The sequence below is a fragment of the Rhynchophorus ferrugineus genome, unplaced genomic scaffold, assembly GCF_030347505.1.
Source record: "Rhynchophorus ferrugineus isolate W39M unplaced genomic scaffold, kcgeb_rfMv2 rfM3, whole genome shotgun sequence".
In the NCBI taxonomy this organism is placed as follows: Eukaryota; Metazoa; Arthropoda; class Insecta; order Coleoptera; family Curculionidae; genus Rhynchophorus; species Rhynchophorus ferrugineus.
Window position 1 is genome coordinate 47,058,299 of NW_027472582.1, and position 16,035 is coordinate 47,074,333.

A 16,035-nucleotide genomic window follows, 5' to 3' on the forward strand; every position below is an offset into this window, starting at 1 on the left:
CAGCATGCGTGTTTTATTGGTGCGAGAAGTTTCTAACTGGAAGAGTATTTCCCTCTTCGAATTTCTGAATGAATCGGGATACAGAAAAGGGCTTTTCGAAGCAGCCTCCTCAGCTACCACCAAGAATCGACAATATGCATCGAAAATGAAAATGAGAAACCGAGAAGTGGCCTAAATAATTAAAGAACTAAGAATAGAAGATCAGAATTAGTAAAAGATTTACAGAATTTATCAAAGAACATGAATTAATAAACAGTCAAAAGAGTCACTATTTAATCAGAATTAACAAGTTGTGTCCGATGATGGAATCAATATTATCCAAAATCAGACATACAATTATGTAAGGCATTTCCATCCAATTCATAATTCTATTCACCATTATTAAACAATATATAATAGCAACTTTCCCATTAACATTATTGAATTATTTACTATATATTCACGTTGACTATAGAACGCCCAAAATTGAATCGTAGACATTCATTACTTTGCATTGTTTGATTTAAATAAATCTGCTGCCGAGGTTCATTAGCAACTTTTATAAACCTATGGTGGTTTCGTTTTTAACGATTTAAATTTAGTGATTTTGTTAGTATGTTAATGTTAAAGAACTAACGTGAGAACAAAAAAGTTCAAACAGAATGAATCTCAAGACTTATTCGATACAAACCTAGCTGAAATTCTCAAGAAACTTTCAGGCAGATTAACTGTTCTTACATCTTATGCGAAAGATCCAAAATGTATGAAGATGTGTACCACACTAATTGAGTAAAATTTTTTTTCGAATCGTTTCAACATTGTGGTTTCGTTGTTTGTCAGGCAAAGAAAGAATGTTTGTATGAAAAGATGTTTTTAGGACCTATTAGCATGAGAATTCATAGTTCCCGTGTCGAAATCTAGTTGTTTTATCTTGATAACATAATATTATACATATACTTTCTTAAGGGCGCGATATAATGAATACAGGAAAATCACAAAGCCGATATATATAATTAATTATTATAATTATTAGTTCATTCGAGAAAGTTCCATTTTATAGTTTGCATTCTTCATTTTTTGCATATTTTTTTTATAAGGCAATGCTCCATGAATCGATAATTTTACAGCCTGTAATGATTATTACATGATTATGTATGACCGTTGTTTGTTTATAGAAAAAAATTAAAATCTGCTCATCAGTTTGGTTTTATGAACAAACATTCAAAAGCTGATCTTGTGTAGACATGTAATTGAAAAAGTCCACGAAGAAAAAAAAGTTGCTTAGCTGTGTCTTCGGGTGTAGCTGAAGAATTTGACTATTTGGTCTTGTAGTGCAGTATATTTAACAGAAAAAAACGGTGTTAATTGATACACGAATACTTCTACCATAGAGACTAAGTGAGGAACGATGAGTTCTTCTAAATATATTTTTAACTCAAAAACTAGGCATATAGTTTACAAAAAAAAGTTGTAGGGCAGCCGGCAATGACTAGTTACAAAGTTTTAATAAAATAATTAATTTTCTGGCCTTATTCGTCTCTTCTAAACATGGAAATCATTTTATCTGCTTCTAGTTAATATTATCTTGGTTATCTTGATCTGAAGTTTAATTATGGCAGAGTAATTATGTAAAATTACGTTTTTGTTTGTTTATTTTTGTGTTTGTTTTCTTGAACGTTAAAACAATTATGTCATTACAATTTAAGGGCTGGAACGATGTGGGATTTCATGGAAGCAACCAGATACCTACGCCAAATATTGACGTCTTGGCTTATAATGGTATTATACTCAACAGTCACTATGTGCAGTCTTATAGCACACCAACGAGGGCGGCCCTTCTCTCGGGAATATATCCAATGAAGTTAGGTAGGTATATACACTATGTTACGTTAATAATAAAAGCCTTTATACATATTTAATCTCGACAGGTATGCAAGGGCCAAGTTTTTTGGCAGCCGAGAAGAAAGCTATGCCGAAACATAAACTTTTACCAGAATATTTTAAGGTATATAAAATAAACGATTTTAACTTTTAGATGAAGAAAATAAAACGTATTGAAGTTAGTTATCCATAAGTTATCTAGTATTTCGCATTGATATATCAACAATTGAGATATCTAAATGAACTACTAAAGCCTTAAACTGTATGTTTATAGGAAAGGGAAATATATATATATATATATATATATATATATATATATATACATATATATATATATATATATATATATATATATATAAATATATATATATAAGTATAAATATATATATATATATATATATATATATATATATATATATATATATATTTATTTATTTATTTATTTATTTTTGTTTTATTGTTATCTTCAAGATGGAAGATGAGATTCTTGAGATTCTGATGCTCCTTAAACCAAGAATGAAATTTTTACCTGGTCGCGGAGACTTGCCCTGGAGTGACAAGTTGGGCCGGGTTATGTGGGACTGCCTCTGGGCTTACCAATACACTAAACCGAAACCGCCTCACAGTTGACCCCTGTGGATCACTACTGCTACTGCATTAAATTTGGGGATATGGCAGCCGCTGATCGGGCAGCCGTTATTGGGCACGAGGGCCCGGCGATTCTATTGATTCGCGAACCTGAGTTAGCACACAACTGGGTACTGTTGTATGGGGGCGAAAGTTGTGACTATAGCGACGGATGAGGTCGTTTCAGTCTGGAAAAGGGGGAGAGTTTAGCGGTGACGCGGTGCTAAGCTCCCAGCATGTCGACCAGCTCGCGAACAAGCGCGTTTTCAGAAGAACTTGAGCTGAGTTGTTGTTTGTGGAATGATTGAGATATGAAGTGCTTGATTTCTGGAGTGTCAGTTTCCCTATGAATTTGATTATTTCTGACAAACCATGGAGCGTTTAATATTCTCCTGAGGAGCTTATTTTGGAAAACTTGAAGCCGTTTGACCTGGTTGGGTGTAACAAACTTGAAGTAGACATTAGATCCGTAGAGGAGTACGGACCGAATTAACAGCTTGTAAAATAAGCATTTGATGGAGATGGGCAGATCAGAGAAGATAGCAGGTTTGCTATCCCCGAACCTTTTTGGATTGCTTTCTGGATTTGGGAATGCCAACCGAACCGCCGGTCGAAGTGAAGACCTAGGTACGTGACGTTATCCAGCCATGGAATTATTGCGGTGTCGATCTTAAGTTGCGAGACGCGCAGTGCGTAACGCTTCTTGTGGAAAATGATGGCGTGGGTTTTCAGGGGGTTGATTTGCAACCTCCAGAATTTAAACCACTTGACCGCATGATCGAGCTGCTTCTGTAAACGTTCATGAATTGTAACTTCGAACCTGGCGGCCGTGAAGAAAGCAGTGTGGTCAGCGTAAAAGGCGACGTCAATGCTCTTTTCTCGGCATATCTGAAATAAAGAGGTTAAATAAGGCTGGGGCCAGCGGGGAATCTTGAGGTACGCCAGCATCGATTTGTTTACGACTGGAAAGTGATGCCCTGATCTTGACCTGGAAAGATCTCTCCGAGAGATAGGACTTGATGAGAGCGGTTAGGTCTTCTGGGAGGCCTAGCCGCACGCACTTTGCGAACAATCCGTCGTGCCAGACCTTGTCGAAGGCTTTGGTTAGGTCCAGAAGAACTGCTCCAAGCTTTTTACTTTGGCCAAGGGCATGATGGATGTGTGCAGCCAGACGGGAAGCTTGATGGACGGATGAGTGGTGAGCGCGAAAGCCGAATTGTTCATCTGGAATGATGTTGTTTTCCTTTGTGAAAGAGTTGAGAGCGTAGAGTATTGCCCTCTCGGCAAGCATCGAAATGGCGCTGAGTAGGCTGATAGGCCTGTAATCAGATGGAGATGATTTTGCTCCTTTCTTGGGTATAACCGCTATATGTGCGTCTTTCCAAGATGCCGGGAAGTGTTGCAGTCTCATGATGGAGTTAATGACGTTTGCCAGTTCTGCGAGCTGCTTATGCGGGAGCTTTTTTAACTGGGTAATCGATATTCCATCGAAACCTGGAGATTTTTTGGTTTGAAGTTTGCCGATCATAGACTGTAGAGACTTTGGAGACACAAAATGGTTGAGAAGAAAGGCGGGGGTTGCTGGTCTTTTGACGGAGTTGGATTCGTTGATGACGGTGTCAATGTCTTTAGTTTTAGTGTTCTGTGCGGGTGGGAGGCATTTCATTTGAGGTTCGTAGGTCTCTGCAAGGAGCTCGACTTTTTCTTGGTCAGTGACTGCGAAATTTCCTGTAACCGCTGACTTCAGGGGAGGGATGACATTGTGCGTCTTCCCCACGAGGCATTTGGAGACACGCCAGAAGGAAGGGGGGCTATCCAGCCTTTGGTCCGCGAGAAATGAGTTCCATTTCATTGCTCGCCAAGTCGAGATGGCCGCCCTTACCCTCTTGCATGCTCTGTTCGCCTCCCTTTTGTCTGCAGCATCAAGGGTGAATCGAGCTAATCTGCATAAACCGTTTTTGATGCGAATTTCACGTTTAAGAGAAGCGGGAAGGTTGTTTTTCCACGGCTGGAGTTGTGATGAAATTTTGACTGTGGAAGATTTGTGAGCAGACTGAATATCGCGAGTTAGCTTGAGTACGGCTTCCTCGAGGTGTTCTGGTGTGTTAGTTTTCGGAATTGGATCGGATTTCAGGAGAAGAGATTGGTAGTTTTTCCAGTCGGTTTTTTTCCTGAATCTTGTTAGTGGGACTTGAGTGGTGGCGCAGTTTCCGAGTTTGAGAAGGACCGGACGATGATCAGAGTCTAGTTCGTCAAGGACTCGAACTTCGGAATCGCGATTTACGTCTTGAAGAATAAAGAAATCAAGGATTCTTGCTGCGCCTTGAGAGACTGTACTAGGGTGATGGACCAAGAATGAAAGCTTTCTGTTGTATACATGCGCCTTATATAGGTACTTCCTTGAATGATAGCCTGGTGAAGCTACCGTCTTACTGGTTTTTGTCGAAACAGTATTACTCAAGTGAGTGTTGAACTTTGCTGTCCCTTTTACTGCGATAGATTGTTGTTGTCTTTTCAAATTATTTTTCGCCTATCTGTGTCAGTTTACTTTAGGTTTCTCCCATTATTCCTTTTCACCGATGGTATTTTACCATGTATTTTATATGTTGTCATTGCCCTGGATACAGTGAACTATTCACGAGCGACTGTGAGCTTTAACCAATATTTTAGAGATTACACCGATAGATTTTTTTCGTCAATAATAACATAAAGCATATAATATACTGAAATATTTCCTACAAGGCGTGGCATGCTAACTGAGTGTTATTCGTGTGAATTCGTGAGTGAAAGTAGTGTTATCAATATTCCAAAAGATGTACTTTTATGGTAATGATGTTATTTTGACTATTACTGTATATAATACATAAAAGCATATATTAATATTATGTATATATGTACAAGCAAGAAATTATAAAACATGATGTGAAAAAATAATTTTCTGTATATCTATAAAACGCATATTCTATTTGGAAATTCAGTGCTATAATAATCCTAGCTGGAGTAAATATTTTTCCGTCAAATCATTTTCATATTTTTGAAAGGAAATGTGAGCTAAATCTGAAGGGTGTGAAATGAATTCCTACCTTTAAATGTAAATTTGTAGACTTTTACTAATGGTAACTTTCATTTTTTTTATTAGTTCTTTGTGTTTATAGTCTGATGTGGTGGATTTTTAATTTTGTTAAAAGCTGTATCACATCCAAATAAGTTAAAAGTGTAAATATGTTTTACACCTTGAATAGAGGAAGGTGATCTGGACGAGTAGTCAAAATGGTCAATATAAATATCTACAATACGAAAAATAAATTTTAGCTTGACAATCATTGTGTTATAAAAAATCCATTTTTGAAAATTACCATTGGCAATTTTGGCCATATTGGTTTTAATGGAAAATAAATGAAAATATTTGTCATTTTACTATTAAAAATTCCAGTTTAATGTTTTTTAAATCAGGATATGGGCTACGAGACTCATCTTGTTGGCAAATGGCATTTGGGATACAGTAGATGGAACGAGACACCGACCTTGCGAGGTTTTGATCACCATTTCGGATTTTACAACTCGTATTGCAGTTATTATGATTATTTATCTACTTGGACTGTAAGCAATTCAACGAATTAACAACTCATTGACATTTTTATGGAATTATAACTATTTCAGTACAATGAACACGATTATACTGGTTTCGAACTCAGGAAAGATGGTCAAGCAGTGTTTGATGAGGCTGGAAAATATGCGACAGATCTTTTCACTGAATACACAGTCAATACTATCAACGAGCATGATAGTGGGAAACCTTTATTCCTCATGTTATCACATTTAGGTGTTCATGCAGCCAATAGCGGCAAACCTTTGGAGGCACCACAAGAAACTATAAATAAGTTTCGACATATAGTTGATGCTAATAGAAGAACATACGCAGGTAAGTTAATAAACTTGTCGTAAATATAAATTATATATATATATACTGTATTGATAGCAATGGTATCCAAGATAGATGATAGTATGGGTTCAATCATTACCGCTTTAGATCAGAAGAATATGTTATCAAATACTATTATAGCTTTTATCAGTGACAATGGTGCTCCTACTACTGGTAAATGAAACTTAAAAAAAGATCTGTCTTCATTCCATTTTGAAATAACATGTTTTTGTAGGTCCCTACCAAAATTGGGGTAGTAATTTACCTTTGAGAGGGATTAAAGATACACTTTTTGAAGGTGGTGTTAGGTCCGTCGCCTTCATCTGGAGCCCTTTGCTTGTACAAACTGCACGCGTATCTACAGATCTAATGCATGTTACCGACTGGTTCCCAACTTTATTTACGGCTGCTGGTGGTGACATCGATGCACTAGATCCTGAGTTGGATGGTATCGATGTTTGGTCTAGTTTGGTGCGTATAAAATAAAAAAAATAATGCCAAATAAAATTCTTGACATGCAACATTTCTTGATAATAATTTTTTACATTATTCTTGATTTTAACACAGTTGCTCCTACGTTTCCATTTTCCAATATTAGTGTTTCTTCCTGGAAGTGAGAGTCTGAAAGATGAAAATGTTCGTTTGGGAACAAATGGAAATCAGAGGATTAAGTCAGGCTTTTGCCTATCTAGTTTGTTTTGCATCTTCTCTATCGATGTCTCTATAGACTCAGCTATCTTACCCAGATATTTTCAGTCACCTATTTTTCCCTAGAGCAATTTCTCAATAAGTTGATCATACTGAAATTTAACTGCACGCCTTTTAACGGTTGAATTGAAGCTGCTCCTGTACTTGCTGCTTTCCTCATGCTCCCTTGCAATTCTCTTGATTTCTTGACTGACTGTGGCTATCCGAAGGTCTCGATGTAAGTAATCAGTCCTATACTATTTGGGTGCTCCCACAATAGCTCTTAAGACTTTGTTCTGAAAAATTTGTATTTTATTTATGTTACTCTTTGCAGAACATCCCCATAATTGAACTCCGTATAGGTTTCAGTATTTACTTATATAATAGCAATTTATTATGCACTGATAATTGTCATTTTCTTCCAATTAGCCAGTACATTTTCTTATATTTCAATTCCACTTCTATTATTTTCTTCTTTATATGTTCATTCCAGCGAAGTTTTGCATCAAGATTCATTCCGAGATATTTAGCGTTGTTGCATGCATATCAATAATCTATTTTAAGCATGCTTATTTCTTATTCATATTTATAAAAATGCGACATTCAAGTTTAATTACTATTTCAGTGTCATTATTTTAACACCATTTCTATTCAATGTTTTGAGATACAGAAATATTTAGTTTATAATCCTTTTTATAGTAACATACCACTTCACTATATTGTTTTTACTTAAATTATTTTTATTATAATATCATTGGCATTCAGTTCGTTATTATTGTTTTTTGAAGTAATTTAATATGTTTTTTAACCAATATGATTCATACTAATGCGAAGAAACCAAACGTAATATATTTTTATGCATGAGTACAAAGAAACATATTTATACAATGTTGTGTATAATCTTTATTTACTTATTAGCTGAGAATCACACGCTTCGCTGAAGATAAAAGTTGGTTGTTTCGTTGTTGTTCTTTAAAAATCTCTGAGGGCAGATTATGATTGATAAGGAGATAATTCAATGGTTCACTGAACATCTAATGGGAGCTTGACTGTCACTAAAGCTTCTAAATGTTGGTCCTTCTATTTTAAATCACGTTATCAAATATTGGGCGACCATTATCCTATACTTACAAATTCATTTGTATCATTTGAATAGTTCATAAATGTTATATGTAATTCAGGATGATTTTGATTCTATTTTCTAAGGGATATATCGCCTAGCAGATTTTACAGATTCTTCAGTGTAACTTTGATAATAATTGTTCACTGCTAACTCCTAATTCCTACATGTCAATGTTTAACTGTCTTCTCTTTTCATATTATGAGAACTAAATGTATTAATATCCGTAAACTTTCTTAAATTTATTTTGTACAAATTTTGTTCTGACAATAACGAACATTTGTTTGATACGGATAAATCAAACAAAGGCAACATAATTTAAACAAATGACCAACAAATATTTCTTATTTATTAAAATATTATTGAATATTTATTTTATTAATGTTGAATCAATGTTTTTGGACAGTTATTGGTAGTTTTACCACCACTTATTTATACAATATATTTCGAAGGGTTTTACCAAAAATAATATAAAAACGGGTATGTGCCGCAACGTCAATGTTATATTTGTTAGAGGCTAAAATAATTTATCAGAAGGTGTTAATGAGAGAAATAGAAAATCGTCTTTAGAAACTTTAACACGTTGAAGCTTACAACAAGAATATCGAATTGTGAAGAAAAGAACTTACTATATTGTTAGTTCAGAAAACGATGATCAATGAAAACCATCTGAAAAAGAACATAAGCTACTTACTTACTTTATTATCAACTTTATTAGTAAGTATTGGTACGAATATCAATGAAATTCAATTATCTTATGCATCAAAGTGTATACTGGCTATTCATGGAATAGAATACCACCGGAAGCATAATACGGCTTCTCTAAAAAAGTCTCCAAAAGAGTATGGTTTGATTTCAGTGGGAGATAAAAACCGAAATATAAAATCTGAGTGGAATGAACTTCTGTGCATATTTTGGGTGCTTGCAGTTATTTATGATTTGTAACGAGGTTCACTGCGGACGATGTATGTCTTTTATACGTTTGAACGTGAATATTCTTAAAATAATATATGCAACCCACGACATAGTTTTGAGTGATCCACGAATCCAAGCGTCGGTAATCGTTGAGGCCACCATATGTTATGTTTTGGTGAGAGGTGTTATGTTATAGAGTTAAAAGGAAATTATATTAAAAAGAAACTATTTAAGAGAAAGCAAAACTATTTAAAATACACCTAATATTATTGTAGTTGAAATAAAATGACTGGCATCAAATGTCGCTGAAGCCTTAAAAAAAAACCAATTAAAATTTCTCTAGTAGCTATAGTTTCTGAATGAATATAGAAGCTTTGAATGTGGGAAATTCGAGACAACTGGAGCACGAATTAATATTATGTAAATAAAAACAGTATTTTCTGTAGTAACTGTCTACATAATAGATACATGTCAAATATAAACATTTTTAATAATCTATTTTTATAAATTAAGAAAATTGTTTATGTTATGTTTAATTTATGTTAGACTAATTCATTTGCAGTAGAGCCAATACAAATATTCCATATTTATATTTTATAGTATATAATAATAAAAGCTCAATATAAAAGTTAATATGTATATTTAAGAGCATTCCATTATAAATTTTGCTAAGATTTTGTATTAAACATATATTCATAATATGCATAATTTATAGGTTTATGATTTACCATCACCAAGAAATGATATTTTGCTTAATATTGATGAAAAAACAAGAAATGCCGGATTAAGGTTTTATAATTGGAAACTCATTGTAGGTGAGTTTACTTAGTATGATAACGTTTTCTATATTAATGCTTTCATTTTGTAAGGCACTAGTCAAAATGGAAGTTATAATGATTATTTTGGGCATATACCCATGGAGAATATCGAAGAGATACCATACAACTCATCGGCAGTTTATGAAAGTCCAGCTGGACAAGTGTTAAAGAAAGTTAATTACAGTCCATTAAGTGAAGTTGAATATGAAAATATAAGATATCAAGCGACAATAAAATGTACAGCCACTAAGAAGAATCCATGTGATCCAGCAAGTAAGTGGAAATGAGTATTCTTAAGGAAAACAAAAATCTATTTAAACCATGAAGTATTATATCATTTTTATATATAAATATTTTTTATGTAAATTAAGATTTTCTGTTGATTTTCACAGCTATATTATGGCAATTTATAATGGTACTAAACTCTTCTCTATTTTACTAGACGAGCAAACATATAATAGTGAACCAATTCGGACTTTTTCCATACAATGAAAACTTTTTCCAATCTGATATATTAACTGCTTGCTTGTATTTTGTTCATATTTCCACTTAAAAAGGCATTTATTGAGAAAAAATGGTATAATATTCATTGGCGCTAACATATACATATTTTCCAACAATTCTATATATTTTTCCTATGTTTTGGTAATATGGGGTTACTGTGTCAAACAGTGTTAGTTTCACTCATCACTTCATCTAATCATCGATTTATTTTACATTTCTTCAAAACATGGCGATCAGAAGGCGCTATGCCTAGTGCAACAGAACTTCCCATTCGAGCTGCAATAGCGTATCCTTCACAATATACAGCCGAATGTTGTCACGTTGTTGGCAGCTGTTCTTGCCAGATATCATCATATGCAGAGATTTATGGCCATGTACATTCCGTTTCGGTATCGATGTAGATGGCTCTCTGTGACTAACACATGACCTTTTGCTCTTAGGATTGTTGTAGTACATCCATTTTTCATCGCCAGTCACAATATGCTACATAACACGTACGGACGTGCAATAAGTCTTGCAATTTATTGGTCATCCTTTATCATTAACAATAATATCCGTACTTTTAAAGTGTTGAAACCAAAATTGGTTAATGACAGGCCATCATAAGTCTCTAAAGGTGTTTGATGATCTTAGGTCATATGACAGCCATAGGACCATATTTATTTACATCAAGCGCAAAATTAATTTGTATACAATGAGTAATTCAATAATATTAAACGGAAAGGTATTATTTTATGTTAACCTTGTCAAAACTATCGAATTTAGCAGTTAGTTATTAAACACCTATTTACATTGACTTACATATACATAGTTATAGCTGATCAAAATTCATGCAAGCTTTTGTCTTTGTAATTGATATAAAGACCAGTTTTAAATCGTTGAAAACAAACTCAGGCAGTATCACTAAAGAAATTTGATTTTAGTTTTATAATCAGGTGATTTTCGTAACTGCTGGATATACAAGATATTATTTATTTTTATGTCGAATTTCTATGTTAAAACTGGTCTTCTCGACCAACAACTAGTTTATTTCTAACATTTATGAGTTGTATAATCCAATGATAAGCTGCAGCTTTATTTTCCTACACATAAGTTCTTAGGTTTTGGCCGTCTTGAGTTTGCAAGCGATATGTTTATCAATAACTGCAGAGTTTCCATTGCATACTTTTTGATTTCTTCTTTGACCACTGGTATTCCTAGATCTTGCGCTAGACTTTGCTTTGAAATATTAGAATTTTGGTAAATTTGCTGTGCCGGGCATCAGAATTGCAGATATTGGTATAAAAATTTGTCTTTAAGGTATAATCTTACTATGTATTATGTATTGATGTGTTTGATTTTATTCCAAGAAGCCATCATAGTTGTCAATATTTTATTTTCATTTCGACTCACTTCGTTCGAGTTATAATAATTATTATATTCTCAAAGGGTAAACTAGTGCTGAATTAATTTGAGACCCGTTGGTTGTTTACTCCCTTATTGGTAAAGTTGATAGGAATATATTTGAGTTCTTTAGCTTTATTCGCAATTATTTGGTTTGGTCAATTATTTGATCGATAGTTGCCTGAAATTGCTTTATATATGTTTCTTGGTTTGTGCTTACTGCTAATAGTCATGCTAATAGCGTCCAAAGACGCAACCTAGGAGCAGTCCTGCTTGTATTTTTAATCGACTTTATAGTCGATTGGTAAATCCTTATCTGAATCCAAACTGATACTCCGTGATTTGGTAATATTTTCTCAAGAAGTCTCAGAATTGTTAATATAGTAATAGGTCTGGAAGATAGTAGAATTTTAGGAAGTAGGATTTTCCAGTATGCAGGCATATATTGCAAATCCGAAAGCTGCCTTAAACAGATGGATAAGGTTTTTAATTGTTTTTATAAATAACTTTGTTATATCGTATTTTCCAATCTCAAAGCTCGGTGGTTTCCTTTGAGTCGAGTTGATCTTATCTCCATGTAATTATGGCGTAATTTTTCTGTACTTGGTTCATAATATATAATTTAGCCATAGCCAGACGCTCAGTAAATAGCTCTGTTCGGTTCATTATTGCTTCTTATAGTACTATTGCTTCTTCTCCGTGGTGTCAAAAGTTAATTTATAAATATTTTTTAACGTTAAACATCACAAGTTGATTGAAAAAGTTCGTTGATCATTATTTCAAAATAATTTTTATTTTAAAATTTGAAGAAGAATATATATATAAATTATAATCCTACGCAAAAAAATGTTTAGGATACCATTAAACTGTGCGGTAAAGATTTTTAATTAATTTTTTTTTCAACCTCAAGATACGCAGTTTACAAATTATGCACGTTTTTCAGCTTTTTTCAATCACATATTAATGAATGAGATCATCTGTAGTTAACTGTTTGGAATAAAGTGGTACGCTTCTAATGTGTGCCTCATATTTTAAGTTTTTTTTGACACTTTTTAATGGACGAATCAAAATCTAGCTGTTTCATTACCAGTTTAGCAAAATAAATTTTTAATTTTATTCTTATTTAAAATTCCTTACCTAAAATATATTTAAAACATTTTCATTTATCATTAGAATAATACTATTAATTAATAATTAAATTATTATTTTTTAAGAAACTAGATTATTATGGAATTTACTTTACCAAAATGCCGTTTAAAAATGTGGATGATTTTGTCCACAGATCTATTTTTTAGCCAACTTTATTTTAAATTTAGCTAATAATATTCAATAATAAATACCAAATTTCATTCTTTACATGATGCTTTAAATATTTTCAGCTGGTGCAGTTTGTTTGTATGATATACCGAGCGATCCTTGCGAAGAAAATGATCTTGCAAAATACTTTCCAAGCGTCGTTAGGAGAATGAAACGGGCTTTAGTCGATTATAGAAAAGGCCTCATACCACAAATAGAGGGTGAGGTTGATATTGAAGCTGCGGATCCTAAGCTGTTTAAATATACTTGGTCGCCATGGGTAGACTGTGCCGACGCCACCTGTAATATTGCTTAGTATGTGCCTTGTAATTTTGTTGCATATTTGATAGTTTTAATCTTAAGTTATAAATAAACTATAGTTAGAATTAGTTGACATATAATTTACTCAAAAAAATAAAATATATTTATATTAATAGTTGTTTATATCATTTATTTGAAGACCCTTATTTTCATTAAATATTTGTATTTTGTGTATTAATTAACTGTTAACTGGCATTCCTTTCAATGCCACGTGAAGTGAAAAAGTTGTTGGTTGTATAATCTGTTTAGATTAGGATAAATAACATTTTTAGTTTTTTTCGTTTGGTGTATACATGAATAAGTTTTTCAGTTTCTTGGGTGTGAGTATGCCATTGACCGTCTATTTGAGAAGTATCAATTTACGAATATCAAACTTAGTCCACACACTTGTAGTGACTGTCCTTGCGTATTATTGATGATGATTTTAATTAAAAGATTCAAAGCAAATTTCCAGCGCTTTATTGAGATGCTAACAATAGTGCATATTTTATTTAAATTTTCTATTTTCTAAGATTATATCTTCCGCGGTAATATGTATGTAAAAAGTAAATTCTGAAAGATGACGAACATTTTTTTCATTCAAAATTTAAAACTTAGTCTTGATACATTGCAGTATTGATGGACTATGTCATCACATCTAGTATTATGTTGTGAATACTCATTAGAGCACTCACAATAATAGCAATGACGTCGCAGTTTTTATATGTTAATACGAGAATAAGGTAAGTTCTTCCCTTAACACAGAGATGGTGCCTCAATCAGCATAACATGCATATTTCTAACTTGGGTGTGCGTCTTCTTCGTTCGTATTACAAATTAATAAAATTAGTATAAAACTGTATTAGTTTAATTAATAATTAAAGTGACATCGCCATTGAAATGTCATTTTTTACTGTGGTGGCTGTTTAGGCTCTCTTTTCTTCTTGAAAAGGCAGACAGCATGGATGTATTTGCACACTATACCTACCTTTGATACTGTTTTTGAAGTACTGACAATTAACTTTTTATTAACTACATCTTTTAATATTATACAGGCATCTTTATTCACGTTGTCATATTAATTGATATAAATATACCTTTGTTTCATATAAGTCTAGAAAATCACTATTACTAAATCATAATATTTTACTAATAATGTATGCCTTACAAACGTATGTTGGTATTGTTTGTTCTTAATTTTCTTTATTAAGTAATAAATAATTATATAAACTAATTGAAGAATAAAGTAAACATAACATAATAACTTTAATGAATGCTGTAACGAAACACAAGTCGAAACAGTGGACTAAAGCCAGTGGGTCGGTTCCAAAGACAGTTGATCTACTATCTAATAACAAAGGGATCCTGTTATCTAATAACCTTTAAAAAAGCAGAAAAGTTCACTTTCCATTTCCATCTGTTCCTAAACCTAAATAAATGTGTTTTTATGAATGAAGTGCCTCTAATTCCATGAAGAGTTTTAGAGGGTCGTAGATTAATGAAGAATCGCAGCTTTCTAGATCCTCGCTTTTTATGCTGATGACACGGCTTTCTTCACGGCATTTAAATTTAAGGACACCATTCAAGGCTGACTTCAAATGTAGCTTGATCACACGGTTAAGTAGATTATATTGTGGAGGTTGCAAATCAACGACCACAAAATTCAGGTCTTTATCTTCCTTCAGAAGCCTTCTACAAGATGTAAATAAAGTTAGCTTCCCATAAGAATTATTAACATACCATGATTTGTCAGAAATTATCACATTAACACAGAAAAACTGACACTCCAAAAATCAAGAACTTCATATCTTACGCCTTTGACAAGTAGACAACAACAAGCGTTTCATCATTCGCGAGCTGGTCGATATGCATTTAGCACCATTCACCGTTATGACCTTTTTCGTCACTCCAGTTTTTATTTTTGCCTCACATTTCACTACCTTGTCATTTGTAGACTTCGCGGTACCACAGTTAATTTAATAGTTATATCGTCGTTGTTAGTTTATAAAGGCTTCCTGGTTAGCGTGTGCTATATCCCCAAAATTACACAGTAGGAGTAAGTGATCTTTGGCGATCAGCTGTGAGGCGGTTGGTTCAATGTATTGTTAAGTCCAGAGCCCAGTTCCATATAACTTGCCAATTCTAGGTCGAGTCTTCTGAGCCGGATATATGTAAAGTATTCTATCGTATTGGTTCCAATGAACTTTTTCTGTGATGACATTATAAAAGTAAAAAAAATACAAAAAAAACAGATTATAATTAAAAAAAAAAAATTTAAATGTTACAGTTAGTTCTCAATAAAATTAGGAGCTTATGTTAAAATTGTTTTGGAATATTACTATCGTAGTAATATTGCCCTATTACAAATAGTTTTAGTGTGTTTCGAATATAACTATGGTTACAAACTGTATTAATTTGAAAAACTATTAGAAATCTAAAATTCAAGACCATTGTGAAAGTTAAATATACTGGTGCTAAATATTATATCCTTTCTTTTCGGATTCTTAACTTAATTAATCTGCAAATAAATTTTAGTGCAATATTAACATAAATAGTGAAGAAAAAAAAACCCGTACTTTAATAATACATAAATAGACGTACAA

General features: G+C 33.1%; 1 protein-coding gene across 1 annotated transcript in view; it reads left to right on the top strand.

Moving 5' to 3' along the window:
* LOC143194141 (arylsulfatase B) overlaps positions 1–13,566 on the top strand; it is a 30,751-nt gene extending 17,185 nt beyond the window's left edge. The window contains exons 3-11 of the mRNA XM_076400719.1: positions 1,686–1,845; positions 1,908–1,984; positions 5,941–6,087; positions 6,148–6,409; positions 6,467–6,583; positions 6,645–6,880; positions 9,847–9,946; positions 10,001–10,222; positions 13,216–13,566. Coding sequence (XP_076256834.1) covers positions 1,686–1,845; positions 1,908–1,984; positions 5,941–6,087; positions 6,148–6,409; positions 6,467–6,583; positions 6,645–6,880; positions 9,847–9,946; positions 10,001–10,222; positions 13,216–13,448 — 1,554 coding nt within the window. The 3' untranslated portion in view covers positions 13,449–13,566. The remainder of the gene's footprint in view (positions 1–1,685; positions 1,846–1,907; positions 1,985–5,940; positions 6,088–6,147; positions 6,410–6,466; positions 6,584–6,644; positions 6,881–9,846; positions 9,947–10,000; positions 10,223–13,215) is intronic.
* The last annotated feature ends 2,469 nt before the right edge of the window (positions 13,567–16,035 follow it).